This window comes from Sesamum indicum, linkage group LG10 (assembly GCF_000512975.1).
Source record: "Sesamum indicum cultivar Zhongzhi No. 13 linkage group LG10, S_indicum_v1.0, whole genome shotgun sequence".
Lineage (NCBI taxonomy): Eukaryota > Viridiplantae > Streptophyta > Magnoliopsida > Lamiales > Pedaliaceae > Sesamum > Sesamum indicum.
In genome coordinates, this window is record NC_026154.1 from 4,870,408 (window position 1) to 4,884,948 (window position 14,541).

Here is a 14,541-nt window from a genome sequence, read left to right on the forward strand (position 1 = left end):
AAGCCCACATACCCAATTCCAAATAAACTTGGGTAAAATATCAAAAAAAGAAAAAAAAAAAAAAAAAAAAAAGGACTTATAGCACATCCATTGTGTGTATGATCATTCCTCCTCCTCAGCCAAAACCATTCTACTCAAGGGACTAGGGCCAAGCTTCTTCCTCCTCACACAACTTCTTCTCCTAATAATCTCCATCTCATTCCTCCTCCTCACTTGCATCATGGCTTCTTCCTCCACCACAAACCTCCTCATCAAGACATCATCCGTCAACGATTTTCCACGAAAAATCTTCCTCCCTTCCACGCTCATCGATATCATCCTCCCACTCGGGGTGCTTCTGAGTTCTTGTGGCGTGTGGATCAAGGGCTTCGACCTAGGGTAGCTGTAGCTCCTTCTGGGAGGGACGTCGGCCTGGAAAACCTCGGTGTAGGAGGAGATTGGGGCGCACAGACACACTCGAGTGAACGACGTTGCCACCCTCAAAGATGTGCATTTTCTTAGCTTCCTAGTAGAGTTTGTTGTGGGGTTGATGTCATTTGTTTTTGAGGTTGTTTTGTAGAGGTTGTCATTGTTGTTGGGAAATTGAGGAGGTTTTGGTAGGGTTTTCCATGACGTTGCCATCTCTATTGCTCTTTGGTACCAAGGTTTCCTACAACATTGGAACAAACACATCACGATAACATATATATAATTGGGTAAATTACATGCAAACATCCTACAATTTCGCCGACTTATAATTACAATCTCATTTAAAAAATTATTAATATTCCTTGATACTAACGTCTGTTCCATCCAACTTTGAACCCCCCCCCCCCCTTGTTAGGAGTCCATCAAAATTATGGTGAACCTCCAATTTATACCTTTGCGTAACCCCCCCCCCCCCCTTGTTAGGAGTCCATCAAAATTATGGTGAACCTCCAATTTATACCTTTGCGTAAACGAGAAATGAATTTTAATTTATTTTTTACCACTTTGGCGCAGAAAAAAATTCCTCATTATTTGGGATGTATTTGGAACTAAAAGAAGAGGTACTTTATTTCAATGTTTTATATATATATAGATCATCTTAAATTAAATCAGCCCAAAATAGGAAATTTTACATAGTAAAGGAAACTTTATTCAAATATTGTATTTGGAAACATAAATTCTCCGTCCACCCTGGAGTTATGAGATATAATTTAGACCCTGCACAGAGCTTTATGTGAGATCTAGCTGGAAAATACAAAATAACTGTTGTTTCAAAATATTAGTTGAGAGTCAGTGGTCTTAGATTATTAGTTTAAGTGAAAGAATACATAACTTTGAAACAAAATCTTGGTTTTCAAAGAAAATGAGAGTGACAGACATTTTATCTGCTTCTCGCATTTTTCATTTTTGTCGATGTGGGAATTGGGGAATTTATGACATTCTAGACATAATACATGCACACCCTCGTATGGTACGAGCACCCGCTTGTCTGGCCTTACATGATGGGATACCCACACACACATCCCTCTTACAAGCATCTGTAGAGCTCTAATACCCCTTATCACGAGTCTTAAAAAATTGATTGCTTAAAATTAAAAATAGCCCTTGATAAACCCCTCTTTCAACCGATTTGGGACGTCCAACTTATAACAAATAGCCATTTTGAGGATTAAGCATGCGGAAATCAAGATCCTCCCTGGAACACTACTCTTTACCAAATGCATCCAAATTTTCGTACCCATAAAAGCCCACCTACAATATTTATTGAACTACTCTAGAAATAGGCCTAAAACGAATGTTATCTCCCCATTGAAGTGTTATAAAAACCTTAAGCTCTACATTTCTCTAGTGAAATTTTTCCTCTAATTTCCAGCTTTTACAACATGGGATTCCTTTTATTTTCCAATTAAGAGTTTCTACAATACCTGGAAAGATTATGCATGTGGAAAATGCAAATCAAGAAAGAGAATGCCTATTTAATTACAAGGAACCAATTTAAAAGCAAATCAAGCTTAGCTAACAGACATGCAACTCATCATTAAGCTACACATACTTTGCACCAAGAATCACATAGCAATGTGTGTGTGTGTGTGAGAGAGAGAGAGAGAGAGCTTTATATATATATATATATATATATATTACCTTGAGTTTGATGAGTTCTTGGGATCTTGCATGAACAAAGGAGACAGAAGTGAGTGTGAGGGAGATGGAGAAGAAAGGGAGTTGAGATGGACATTTGTTGGGGGATGAAGAGAAGAAAGAAATCAGAAAGAATGAATGTGTGTGAGAGAGAGATGAGTGATAGGTTGGCAATGGCTATCTTTTGTGTTTTTTATATGCTTGCTTTAATGGTTTCCCAACTTTTTGCTATGGCACAAATCATTCCAACTGATTCACATTCAAATTTCAAAGCTAAACTTAAATCTCCGCTTTTTCACTATATTATATAATTACCAACTAGGCTTCAATATATCCATCATCAATATACATAAATACTTGATTTCTATATATATATATATATATATATATTATACTATATTATTTTTGTAATAAATAGCTTTAATTAGGATATACAATCGATATTAAATATAACTATTTTAAAAAAATTATACTTTTAGTCCCATAAAAAAAGGAGTTCAACACATTCAGTCTTATATTTTATAAAATTTTTAAAATAATTCCAAAATTAAGAAAATTAGACACATTTAGTCCTATGCTTTACAAGATTTATGAGACTAAATGTGTTGAGTTTTTTCAATTTTGGGATTATTTTAAAAATCTCGTAAAACATAGAACTAAATGTATTGAGTTTTTCTAATTTTGCGACTATTTTAAAATCTCATAAATTAAAGGTCTAAAAGTATTATACTCTTATTGTATGGAGCTAAAAGTGTAATTTCACTCTTTTTTTTACTATGGTAATATCGCTATAGAAAAAGATGATTGGTATTCTCATAATTTGTTATATTTGTTAAGTGATCATAATTTTACTTTTATTATAATAATGAGTTACATGATTTTAACAGTAATCATTATTTTACAAGAATTATCATTAATAATAGTTAGTGTCCGAAAAAATTGTGCATAAAAATAAGAAAATAAAAATGTCAACTTTAGAGAAGATTCACGTGATTTGATCTCGAAGTAAGTAAAAAATAAATAAAAGATAATTACACTGTGGTGACTGGTGATGTTAATTAATCACATGGATCCTATAATGTAATGATATTAGCATGTAAGATGGTTGGTAGACTAGTTAAAAAGGCTGCTTCTTGCTCGTGCTCTGTGACTTAATCATATGGGGTGAACTTATGTGCATGGTTTGGTTTATGTCTCCACATCCTAATTATACATTTGTATTAATTAACATCAATTAATTGTCAAAATAAGTTGCACATCATGATTATCTTTTCTAATCTTTCCTATTTTTACGGGATCCATAAAATAAATGATAATGGTATGTATATTAATGTCGAATTAAAGATAAATTTGTTGGGATAAAATAACATTACTGATTTTTTTTATTGTTATTAGTAATAGGATAATTTAACGATTATTGATGTATATATTAGTAATATTCACTTAGCCATATAATAAATATATATCCTACCGTACTATAAAACTTTCAATATCGCTATAAATACCCCATATATTATATCTGAATTTCATTAATAGGACAACTCATCACCCTTTCTCTCTCTCCAAATAATTCGCTCTCTCTATTGATGTCAGACTTGGCAATCAATTGTAAGCCGAAGGTAATTTTTTCATAGATCCTTTAATCTATAACCACATTACTGACGTCGTATGTGCCAAACCATTACCTTGACATTGAGTAGCAGAGTAGGTGTCAAGCTCGTGAAATTTAGGAGGTGGATACTACCCATAAAGCACAAGATAGTGGAGCAGGACAAACCCCACCACGTGAACAGTAGCCACCACATAGTGTAGCCCCTTCACCTCGTGAACAAACACCACTGCAGAGAGTGTCCCTCCCTCCCCATGAATAGGCACCACCTCCACCCCAAAGAGAATCCCCCATCCCCAAGGGGTGTTCCACCTAAGAAACTGTGATACAACTGGTGTAAGAAGTCTTATTGGCTCTTATTTGTGGTGCATTCACACGAGCGGCTGCTCAAGCGGTGACTCAATTTGCAACTCATCACCCCGTGAATCTGCCCCCTCATTCTTCTCATTGAAGTTGAGAGTTATCCTCAGCTCTTGAGGGAAGGAGCCAAGGCAAACCCAAGAGCAAATCCCCCCCAATCGCGACAACCCTTTGTACCCCTACCATTAATGGGAATCGATGATCCTTATCTGCTCTTGGCCGTAGCTCCTCCAAGATGAAACCTTTTCTCCTCTGCAATCCCACCCAAGGCACTTCCAACAGGCATTAAAGTATCAAATCTTTTCGAGTATGAAGGAAAGGAGACCCACAAGAACACTTGGACAAATTGTATGTTAAAATTGATTGGTATGGCTTCAGTGATGCCGCCTATTGCAAGGTATTTCGCACTACACTCTCCAAGCTTGCTCTAGCATGGTTCAATCAACTGCTTGATGGAACTATTTCCAACCTCGAGCTGTTGACCCAACATTTTGCATAACTTCTCCATAAATAAGAAAGTTAATAAACGACCACATACATGTTCACCATTTTCCAGAAGGAAGATGAACTATTAAGAGATTAAGTTCAAAAGATTTATGGAGGCTGTGCACGAGGTGTCTCATGTCAGCCATGAGTTCTTGGCCAGCATCATCCAACAAAACTTGCTGCTAAGAAGATTCAAAGAGTTTATAGATGGAAAATCCTCAGCAATTTAGAAAACTTGCTCCTACGATCACAAAAGTTTATTAGAATCGAGGAGCCCAATTATCCTCTGAATCTTGCATGTATGAAATGGAATGATGATTAATCCCATAACCATTATATGTTGTTTGATTTGATATATTTATTATTGTCTGATATCTCATATGATAATACAATCTTATATTTAGTTGAAAGGATTACAAAGTATGATCAAATGTAAAAAGATCAATAAATCTTTTTTTAAGTTATTTCCATTTAACATGAAAATTTGTAAATAATTACAAAAGATAAAATAATCTTCTCAATATTGATTGAAATACAATTTTTGAATAAAAAATTTTGTGGAATATTTTTTTTTCTATAAGACAGAAGTTCAAAACAAATATTCAATAGAAAAAAGAAAAAGAAAAACAACGGATATCTAATATTTTAATAATAGTATGGTGAAAATACTACTTTTTGAAATTTAATAACTAATCAAAAGTCAAATATTTTTTAAAAGTTAAAAAAAAAATAAACTAATATTTTTATCATATTTTATTATTAAATCATTATAAATGAAAATACATTCTTTTAAGCACGTGTATATATATATACTTTCACAAGTAAACAAAAAAAAAGAGAAAAACGAGATTTTCATGAAAGTGAAAAAGTCGAAGGGTATTTAGGCAACAACACTTTTTAATCCCCAATGCAAGATAGTATATACCTAGGCTGCCTCAAGACCTAAGATCTCGACTTGACAGAGGGTTCTTCCCAGGAGTCGGGCTAGGCCTGGAAAGCCCAACCATCCACAAGCATGGCTATTGACTCGTACGTGAAGGGGCCCAACAGCCACATGGAAGGATTTTCTGTAGACCAACTCAACCGAGATACCCATTTGTTGTTAGATAAGATTCTCGGAGATCTAGAATGCCCTATCCATCATAAGTACCCATAGGGTCCCAGTGATAAACCTCATCCCTTAGGGAAGGCACCCATCGCGTGGGAACTACCCCCTGAGAAGAGGGGGACTCGGTCGCATAAGAGGATAATTACTTGAGTCCAATGGGAGGCAGACTCTAACAGCTAGGGAGGTAACGTCATATTGACACTTGTACACGAGAAAATTTTAGCAGGATTATATGCGCTACAATTTTACTACTCATTTTTGCTTTTAATATTCCACAATTATCTTTTTACTATTATTTACTGATTTGAACATTGAAATGCTAACGTGCTCTTTAAAGTTTCTGTATTTTTTTTTTGAAAAAATTAATTGCATAAATGAGAATAAAATAATGTACAACAATATCAGTCCACTCAGCTATTACATTAAGTCCAAGTTGCAGTTCATCACTATGAATTCAAAATTTAATCTGCTCCAAAACAATTTAGTTTTATTTGTTTACTTTAACATTTTATTGTTTAATTCAGTTGATTTTGAGGTTAAGTTTTAAAATTTTGACTTCTCTTAATATACTAAGCATTTATTTGGTTGGGGTGAAAGTTGGTTTATAAGAAAAGTAGATATAAAAATATATGTATAAGGAAAAGTTTGATATTTGGTCAGTAAGAATAATTGCAGAAAAAATAAAACTGGATGAATGTGAAACCCCTCCGACCAATTTTGTTTCCATTCAAAATTGGGCAAAAAACAGAAAGTATAAACCTAGAAGACATAAAAGTACATATTTAATTTTTATGCACTCCAGTACCCATAAATATAATTTTCCTTCAATTCTTCACTTCCCACTGATAATACCGGTACATATTTTTTAGAAAAATTAAACCAAATCGTCGAAAAATTACTACATCGTCGATTACTGATAGTGACTTTTAATTTATGTAAACTGAATAATTTAGATTAAATGCACAATACTCATTTTGATGAATATTTTTATTAATAATAAAAAAGATCTTAGTTCTTGTTTGATGAATATCATACCTAATAAGATTTTAAACTTTTTATATGCTAAAAAAATTATTTTAACTTATTTTTTTGTTAACATAAAATAAAGATTAAAGGTTAATTAATAATGTTACAAAAATGAATTTTTTTTCTCAATCTATATTTCTTGTATCTAATAAAGGGAAGTATTCGAGATTTACTCTACTTTCGATCATACCAAGGAAAACTATTATTTCTTTTTCCCTTCCCCTTACCTTTTAACTCTCCCTCCCCCTTTCACTTCTCTTTTTCACTCGCTGAACCAAGAACCCTAAATGATTAAAATTGTATATTAAACTATTTATAATTTATGAACTTAAAATGAAAATTGTAAGAAATTAAAAAAAAATTGTTGGAGTATATATATATACAAAAAATTAAATTAAAAAAAGTAAAATTATATGTTTGGTCCTGTAATTTAGGTTGTTAGCACTTTTGGTCATGTAACTTACTCTATTTAGATATTTAATCTTTTTTTGACAAAGTTGGTTCTAAACATCTCGTATTTGGTCATTTTATGATAAATTTAGTCATGTATTGAAAATTTTGGTTCCTATCACACTGTAACAGGTCTCATTTTTTGTCCTATAACTATGCGTAATTAAGACCAAAATTGTCAATACAGGACTAAATTTGTCAAAAAATGATTAAATGTAAGATGCTCGAAACTAAATTCATAAAAAAGAAAAAGGGCTGAATATGTAAATAAAATGAGTTATAAGACCAAACGTACTAATAATCTAGAGTTACAGGATCAAAATTGTAATTTACCTTGAACAAATAAGTACTTGATCTATCAAATTGTCTGGTGCCCGATTAAATTAATACCTGCAGACTTAGGATCAAGATTAAGTAATGGATACCCGACCCGACGCTCACCCCTACTTGCTGCCATGAAGACTGGCCACATTGTGAGTGAAAGGCTGGAAGATGCGCCATAATTTCTATAGCTTCATAAATTAAAGAATATTGACTCAAAAATTTCAAGCTGGACTTGTTTTGAAAGACTCATATTTTAACAAATTTAGTACAGTAATTGTCCACAAAAAATTAAATCTACTAAAAAAGATAAAATATGAGATGTTCAAAATTAAATTTGTAAAAAAAAGATTAAATGTGTAAATAGAGTAAGTTATAGATCAAAAGTGTTAACGACTTGTAGGTACAAGACCAAAAGTATAATTTTGCATTGAAGTTAATAATTAATACATATTTAAAAAAATAAAAACTTTAAAATTAATATAATTTTATAAATATATTAGTCGTCACTGCACGCGATTCCAGCGAGCATATAAAAAAATTTTGTGATGTGAGATGAAGAGGAAAAAAAATTGATAAGAAAGAAAAAGGTCTATGAGAATAAAAAAAATGTAGGTGAGGTGAATTAAAACAGAATTTTTTTAAAGAAACAAATATGGAGAAATTTGCATAGAGAAACATGGAGTAGTGGGTGAGGGAATTTTTTCTTATAAAACTGTGAGATTATTAAAAAAATTTGAAACTATTATTATGACCAAATTTGTTTGAAGGGAAGAAATGAATTTAATGTTAAAGTTAAATATTTAAAAATTGATATGATAAAAGATTTTATCTTATAATATTATAGATAATAATATTAATATAACAAATACTATTCTTTTTATTTTAGAAAAATTCCATAAAACCTTCCTATGTTTTTCAAATTTAGCTAAAAATCCCTTGTGCTAAAAGAATTAGCAAAAATACCCATGTATTTTTCAAAATATTGCATACTCTCCCCTTCCGTTAGGTAAACCCTAACGGCATTAAATTTTTGCTAAATTGACCGTTATATCCTTCTTATAACAACCATTGATCTTTGGATGTAAAAAATAAACAATTGAGATCTTAAGTAATTTAAATATATTTTTTATTAATATATATTTATATATACGTTATATATAACGTAATATACTACTTTTCCGAAATCTTCCCTCTAAGATTTCACTGTCATATGGATGAATTTCCGGCCATGGTTTATACCATTCGAATCCTCTCCTTAAGACGAACATATCCATACCATCAATTTGAACTTTCATTGACCAGAGAGAGTGGGCTTCGAGCATGACCATCAAAACTTCTTGGCTTCGATTTGTCCCCGTTCGGATGAATTCCGGTCTGGGACCACAACCACTAGACTCGCATTGACCTGAAGATTCGAACGAAATCAACCTTGCTCATTTTTACCAAGTTTTTGTTGATATTCAAAAAATTTAAATTCATTTCTGCAAGTGAAGTTTCTTGTCATTGATTTGCTAGCATCTGTACGAATCACAGCTTGAGACTATCACCGTTCGACTTCTCTCATCCAAATGATTCCAACAAGGCCAAGCTTGCCCATTTTCATCACCGTCCGTGACGGAGGAGAAGAGAGATAAAAAAAAGTAAGTAAAATTATTTAATTTAACAAAATTTAAATATATATTAATAATTTAAATATAATATTTTATATAAGTTAAAACAATTTATATAATTTTTAGGTACTTTATATTTATTTAGTATATTTTATAAATAAATATTAAAATATATTTAAATTAAATAATAATTTAGTAAAAGTATTTAATTAAAAAAATTTAAAAATAATAAAATATTAAATTTTTAATTTACATATATATTAATAGTTTTAATTTAATATTTTATATAATTTAAAAATTGATATAAATTTTAGGTATTTTAAATTTTTAGTATATTTTATAAATAAATATTAAAATATGTTCTAAATTAAATAATAATTTAATTTAGTAATAATATATAATATTGTAAGTAAGCTTTATTTATATTCAAATGAAATTATTTAATTTAATAAAATTAAAAATAAAATAGTAAATTAAATAGTTAATTTAAATATAACATTTTATATAAGTTAAAAAAATTAATATAATTTTTAGGTATTGTTATAAATATATTTTATAAATAAATATTAAAATATATTTAAATCAAATAATAATTTAATTAATATATAATATTATAAGTGATTTTTATTTATACTCAAATAAAAGAGGACATTTGCCCACTTAAAATTCTATTTTTGTGTCCTATGTTTGTGGGAGGATGTTAAGTTGTATATATAGTGGAGGAGAAGGGTATTTTAGACTATTATACTACCAAAAAAGCTGAAATAGGGTAAATGAAGGCCCCTACTCTCATTTCCACCTCGTGACCTTTCGTCAGTTTTAGATGGAGATCTTTTTTGCAGGATTTCAAAATTTATTGGGTCTTTTATGATTATTTATTTAACACGTGTGAATTTTATATAATTTGAACATAACACAGGGGGTATTATGCAATTTTCCCTTTTATTTTTGCACGCATATTTGTGTGATTAATTACGGGTTAAGTTAAAACTCAACGTATACTGTGGTAGATAAGTATGCGTGAATGTGGGTATCTCACTATTCATAAATTCTTTACTGAATTTTTTCAGCAAAACCCGAAATCGTTGCAGAGGTAGGGGAGGCTGATTTGCGATTTTGAACTATTTCCCTGTCTTGCGTGAATTCTCTGCACAGAAGAAGCTCATGGGTGGAAAGGCGGCTGCTTCTGCGATTCATCTGATCCGTCAAATGATGCTGTTTTCTTGTTTCGTTAAATGCTCAGAATGCGCCCGCAGCCTTGTGTTTTTGAGTTTAATAAACTACTGACCTCTATTGTCAAGATGAAAAAACTACAATTGGCTGTTATTCGTAGAGGATTTGCTGCGAACAAGAGAGGTACTGTAACTTCTCCATTCTCTTTTGTCTCTTCATCTTTTCATAACCTCAGCCACAAAAATAGGCCGTCTTCGCCTAAACCCAGAATAGATTTCAGTTGTATTCATGAAGTAGATGATGCTGTTTTCTTGTTTCGTCAAATGCTCAAAATGCGCCCACAGCCTTCTGTTGTTCAATTCACCAAATTGTTGAATGTTGTTGTCAAGATGAAACAATACCGTGTTGCCCTTAATGTATTCGACGAAATGCGTCAATCGGGTGTCCCTGTCAACCAGTGGACAATGAATATTGAAATTAATTGCTATTGCCTTCTCAATCGAGTAGACTTTGCATTTGCTATCTTGGGCAGCTTCTTCAAGTGCGGTTACAAGCCAGATGTCACTACTTTCACCACCCTTATAAAAGGGCTCTTTTTAGGTGATAAAGTCGTTGAGGCAGAAAAATTATTCAAAAAGTTATTGAGGCTGAAACTCTGTGAACCTGATGAAGTTACTATTCTTACTGTGATAAATGGGCTATGCAAAGCTGGACACACTCTCACTGCATATGATTTGCTTGGGTTATTTGAAAAGACAAGCTTCAAACCTAATGTTTATTCTTATAACACAGTGATTGACAGTTTGTGCAAGGATCGCATGGTTGATGATGCACTCCAGCTCCTAGCCAAAATGATTGACAAGGGTATTGCACCCGACATTGTAACGTATAGTTCAGTGGTTCAAGGTTTGTGCAATTTCGGTAGATGGAAAGAGGCGAAAGACTTAATTACTGAAATGGTGGATCACAAGATATCTCTAGATGCGATTATTTTTAATATATTGGTGGATGCATTTTGCAAAGAAGGACTGGTCAAAGAGGCTGAAGATGTTGTTGAAATTATGATGCAAAGAAACATTTCTCCTGATGTTGTCACGTACACTACTCTCGTAGATGGTTACAGCTTGGTTGGGCAAATTGATAAAGCAAGAAAACTACTTGACTCCATGCCAGGTAAAGGTTTGAAGCCTTGTATCATCAGCTATTGTAGCTTGATCAATGGATATTGCAAGAATGGAAAGGTAGAGGAAGCTTGGGGCCTTTTCCTCGAAGTTCCTCGTAAAGGGTTACATTACAATGTAGTTACCTATAACACCATGCTACAAGGATTATTTCGTGCAGGTAGATGTGCTCATGGATTGAAGCTTTTCAAAGATATGCAAGCTCAGCAACTAATTCCGAATTTAATGACTTACAATACCTTGTTGAATGGCTTGTGCATGAACAAGCAGATTACTGAAGCATTTTCTTTCCTGCATATAATGGAAGTCCAAGGTGTTAATCCTAATATAGTCACATACGGTATACTGATCCATGGGTTGTGCAAGGATGGTAAACATGAGATTGCAAGAAATCTTTTCAATGACCTTCCTTCCAAAGGTTTGCAACCCGATGTTCAGATATATACAACCATTATTGGTTCGCTTTGTCAAGAAGAACTTGTAGACGAGGCAAAACTTTTGCTTCTAGAAATGGAAAAAAGTGGCAGTTCACCCAATATTATTACATATGAAGTTATAATCAAGGAGTTGCTTAAAAGGAATAAGCTTTCTGAGGCAAAGACATTCTTGGATGAAATGTCTACACGGGGACTCTTACTAAATTCTGCTGAAGGTATCAATATCAATCTTGGTGTTGTTACTCGTTAGAAAGAGTTGCATGTCATTGCTTGTTACATTATCTATTTTCTCTCTGAAAGTGTAAAATGACAAACTTTCTGGATCTCAAACTGCTGACAGTGCTAATTCTTGATGTATGCTATAGCATATGTATAATACGTGCGAAATAATTTACTTGTATCGTGTGCAATCTTCTTTCCTACCTTTTTAATAAGGTCACTTTTATTCATAATTTTACAGTGAAGTACATTCCACAGCGAGTCTTATTTTCTATTTGATAATTCGTTGCAGTGTTGTTCTGCATATACGTTATCTCAGTGAGTCTCCTATTGTTCATGCGAACTGTATTGGCCTCTGTTATATGTAAAAACATAGGATGGTAGATGAGGAGATATGATATCTTGTGATTAGAGGAGGCCCTCCATCATCTTGATTAGGAATGCTAATAGTGTCTGAGCTGACCTCAGGTTGAAAACACAAGTAAAATAGATAAGCATTTCTCCTAGTAAAGACTTTTAGAAAATTTATGTAGCACCATAAGCCTAATGCTAACATTTCCATTTAAAAGGTTATTAGAAATTTTTAGATCTTTTGTTGTTGTCATTTATTTACTAGTAGAATTTTAGTATCAAATCAACATAACACACAAGTTTTAATTAAGATTTTTAAGGGAAATGTTTAAAGAAGAATAGAACCCATATGTCCTATAAATCCCAAATATTCTTAAATATAGTAAACAAACGTAGCATGAGTATTGCTGTAAAACGTAAGATTATGAATGACCATTAATACACATTCAATAATATTTATATGTTTTATTTTATTAAATGTAAAGTATTAATAAAAATATTAGTACACTGTCATTTAATATATTATTATCACATTGAGGCGTACGGTATTGAAAATGTATAAAGAAAAACAGTGAAAGATTATGAAATTCTATTTTTATTATTTCCCTTTTGATTATTTTATAATACATTATCAGCACGAGTAGTTTCTACTCTTTTACGAGGGAGAATTTCATTAAGTTGGTTGTTATTATTCAAAAATATCATGTTGAATAATTTGACAAATCTTGAATTTGTTACTCTAAACATTACTGGTAATAATTATACATCATGGATGCTTGATGTTGAGATTCCCTTCATCATAAGCGCGAAAAGGATCAACTTTTGCATCAAGTGATCGAACAACCATAGGAGTACTTAAATGATGAGCATAATCCATGTTAAAGTGTTTCAGCACTTTCTGCATATAAAGGGATTAGTGAATTAAAATACCTTATAACATGTGTTCAATTTGTAATTCAAGCCACTTTTTCGAAGGTCTTTCATTTCAAATTATTCTTTAAGACACTTGCACTTTTTGTGAGCTCTACTAAATTTCCAATAAGATTTAAATCATCGACATATACTATAACTAAAGCGAATTGGATTGGTAATTTTCTTAAAGGTTAGATACATTTTGCACTCCTAAAGTATGTTACCTTTATCAATTACCCCTAAACTAAATAAACCTTCACTAAATGTTTCAAATTTGAGTGCATAAATAGCCGTATTGATAATTAGCAAAATGTTAGAATTCACAAATTTTAAATTAACAAACAAAGATGCATTTTTTCATATTAAAAATTTTCCAACTGGTATTTTACTACCCGAACCCAAAAAAATTATTACTATAGATGTGCGGTTAAGTCTGGATCTAATGTAAAAAGATTAGGTATAGATATGGGTTATAATTATCAAAATGGGTTTAGGTCTGGATTTGGGTCAATACTCCAATTGACAGGCGTAACATGTTGGACCTAAGGTTAGGTTAAGGAATGAAATTGTAGTGGTGTTCACGGTGCAATCTCTGTTTTTTTAAAGCTATTTTCAAATTGAATTTTAGTGCGATTTTTGGCGGTTTAACAGTTTTAATACTTATAATAAAAATAAGACGTTAAAATTAACAAAAATAAAAAAATCTTGTATGTAGCAAGCAAGAAAAACAAATATTATGCATCATAAACAGTCAACACTCTCCACAACTTTAAGCAGATTAAAATATAAGATTATATATATTCAATAAGAAAACACTTAATCCGTCAAGAGTCGGTTTTAGAGTGAACCAAAAAAAAAAAAAGACAAAACAAAAAAGGCAGTAAGAGAGAAAAGAGAGAAGAGGAAAAGGGGGACAAAAAATAATAAGGGAAATAAAATGGATGAAAAATTGGTCGATCATCAAATGAGTTTAAAATTTAAATGGGTTTAAAGAATTAAATATACTTTTGTTTTGTATAAAATCCAAATATAAATTTTTAAAAAAGAGGCTTTGAATGTGGATCTTTGATAATATATGAATTTTGGGATTATATATTCGAATATAAAATTCTTCTAAAAAAGTAATTATTTTATCAAATTTTTATATATATAATTTAAAAAATTATATATATATAGCGGTGCAGTGCGG

The 14,541-nt window shown here is 31.6% G+C and overlaps 2 protein-coding genes across 3 annotated transcripts; one reads left to right on the forward strand and one right to left on the reverse strand.

Annotated features, from left to right (window-relative positions):
* LOC105171956 lies at positions 70–2,260 on the reverse strand. Its single transcript, XM_011093239.2, has 2 exons — positions 2,110–2,260; positions 70–649 (listed from the first exon to the last, which is right to left on the reverse strand). The coding sequence occupies exons 1-2, from the start codon at positions 2,139–2,141 to the stop codon at positions 103–105; spliced, it is 579 nt and encodes a 192-aa protein (XP_011091541.1). The 5' UTR covers positions 2,142–2,260; the 3' UTR covers positions 70–102.
* LOC105171957 (pentatricopeptide repeat-containing protein At1g62670, mitochondrial-like) lies at positions 10,076–12,268 on the forward strand. Of its 2 annotated transcripts, XM_011093241.2 has the most exons (2): positions 10,076–10,435; positions 11,045–12,268. In XM_011093241.2, the coding sequence occupies exons 1-2, from the start codon at positions 10,315–10,317 to the stop codon at positions 12,118–12,120; spliced, it is 1,197 nt and encodes a 398-aa protein (XP_011091543.1). In that variant the 5' UTR covers positions 10,076–10,314; the 3' UTR covers positions 12,121–12,268. The 2 variants fall into 2 exon arrangements, with proteins under 2 accessions (XP_011091543.1, XP_011091542.1); XM_011093240.2 differs by having other exon boundaries at positions 10,076–12,268.

Bases quoted from the DNA above. Each gene is read 5' to 3' on its own strand.
- LOC105171956 (XM_011093239.2), bottom strand. From the start codon at position 2,141: ATGCAAGATCCCAAGAACTCATCAAACTCAAG. The intron at 650-2,109 runs GTAATATATATA...CCAATGTTGTAG, and splicing joins AAGAACTCATCAAACTCAAG to GAAACCTTGGTACCAAAGAG.
- LOC105171957 (XM_011093240.2), top strand. From the start codon at position 10,315: ATGCTCAGAATGCGCCCGCAGCCTTGTGTTTTTGAGTTTAATAAACTA.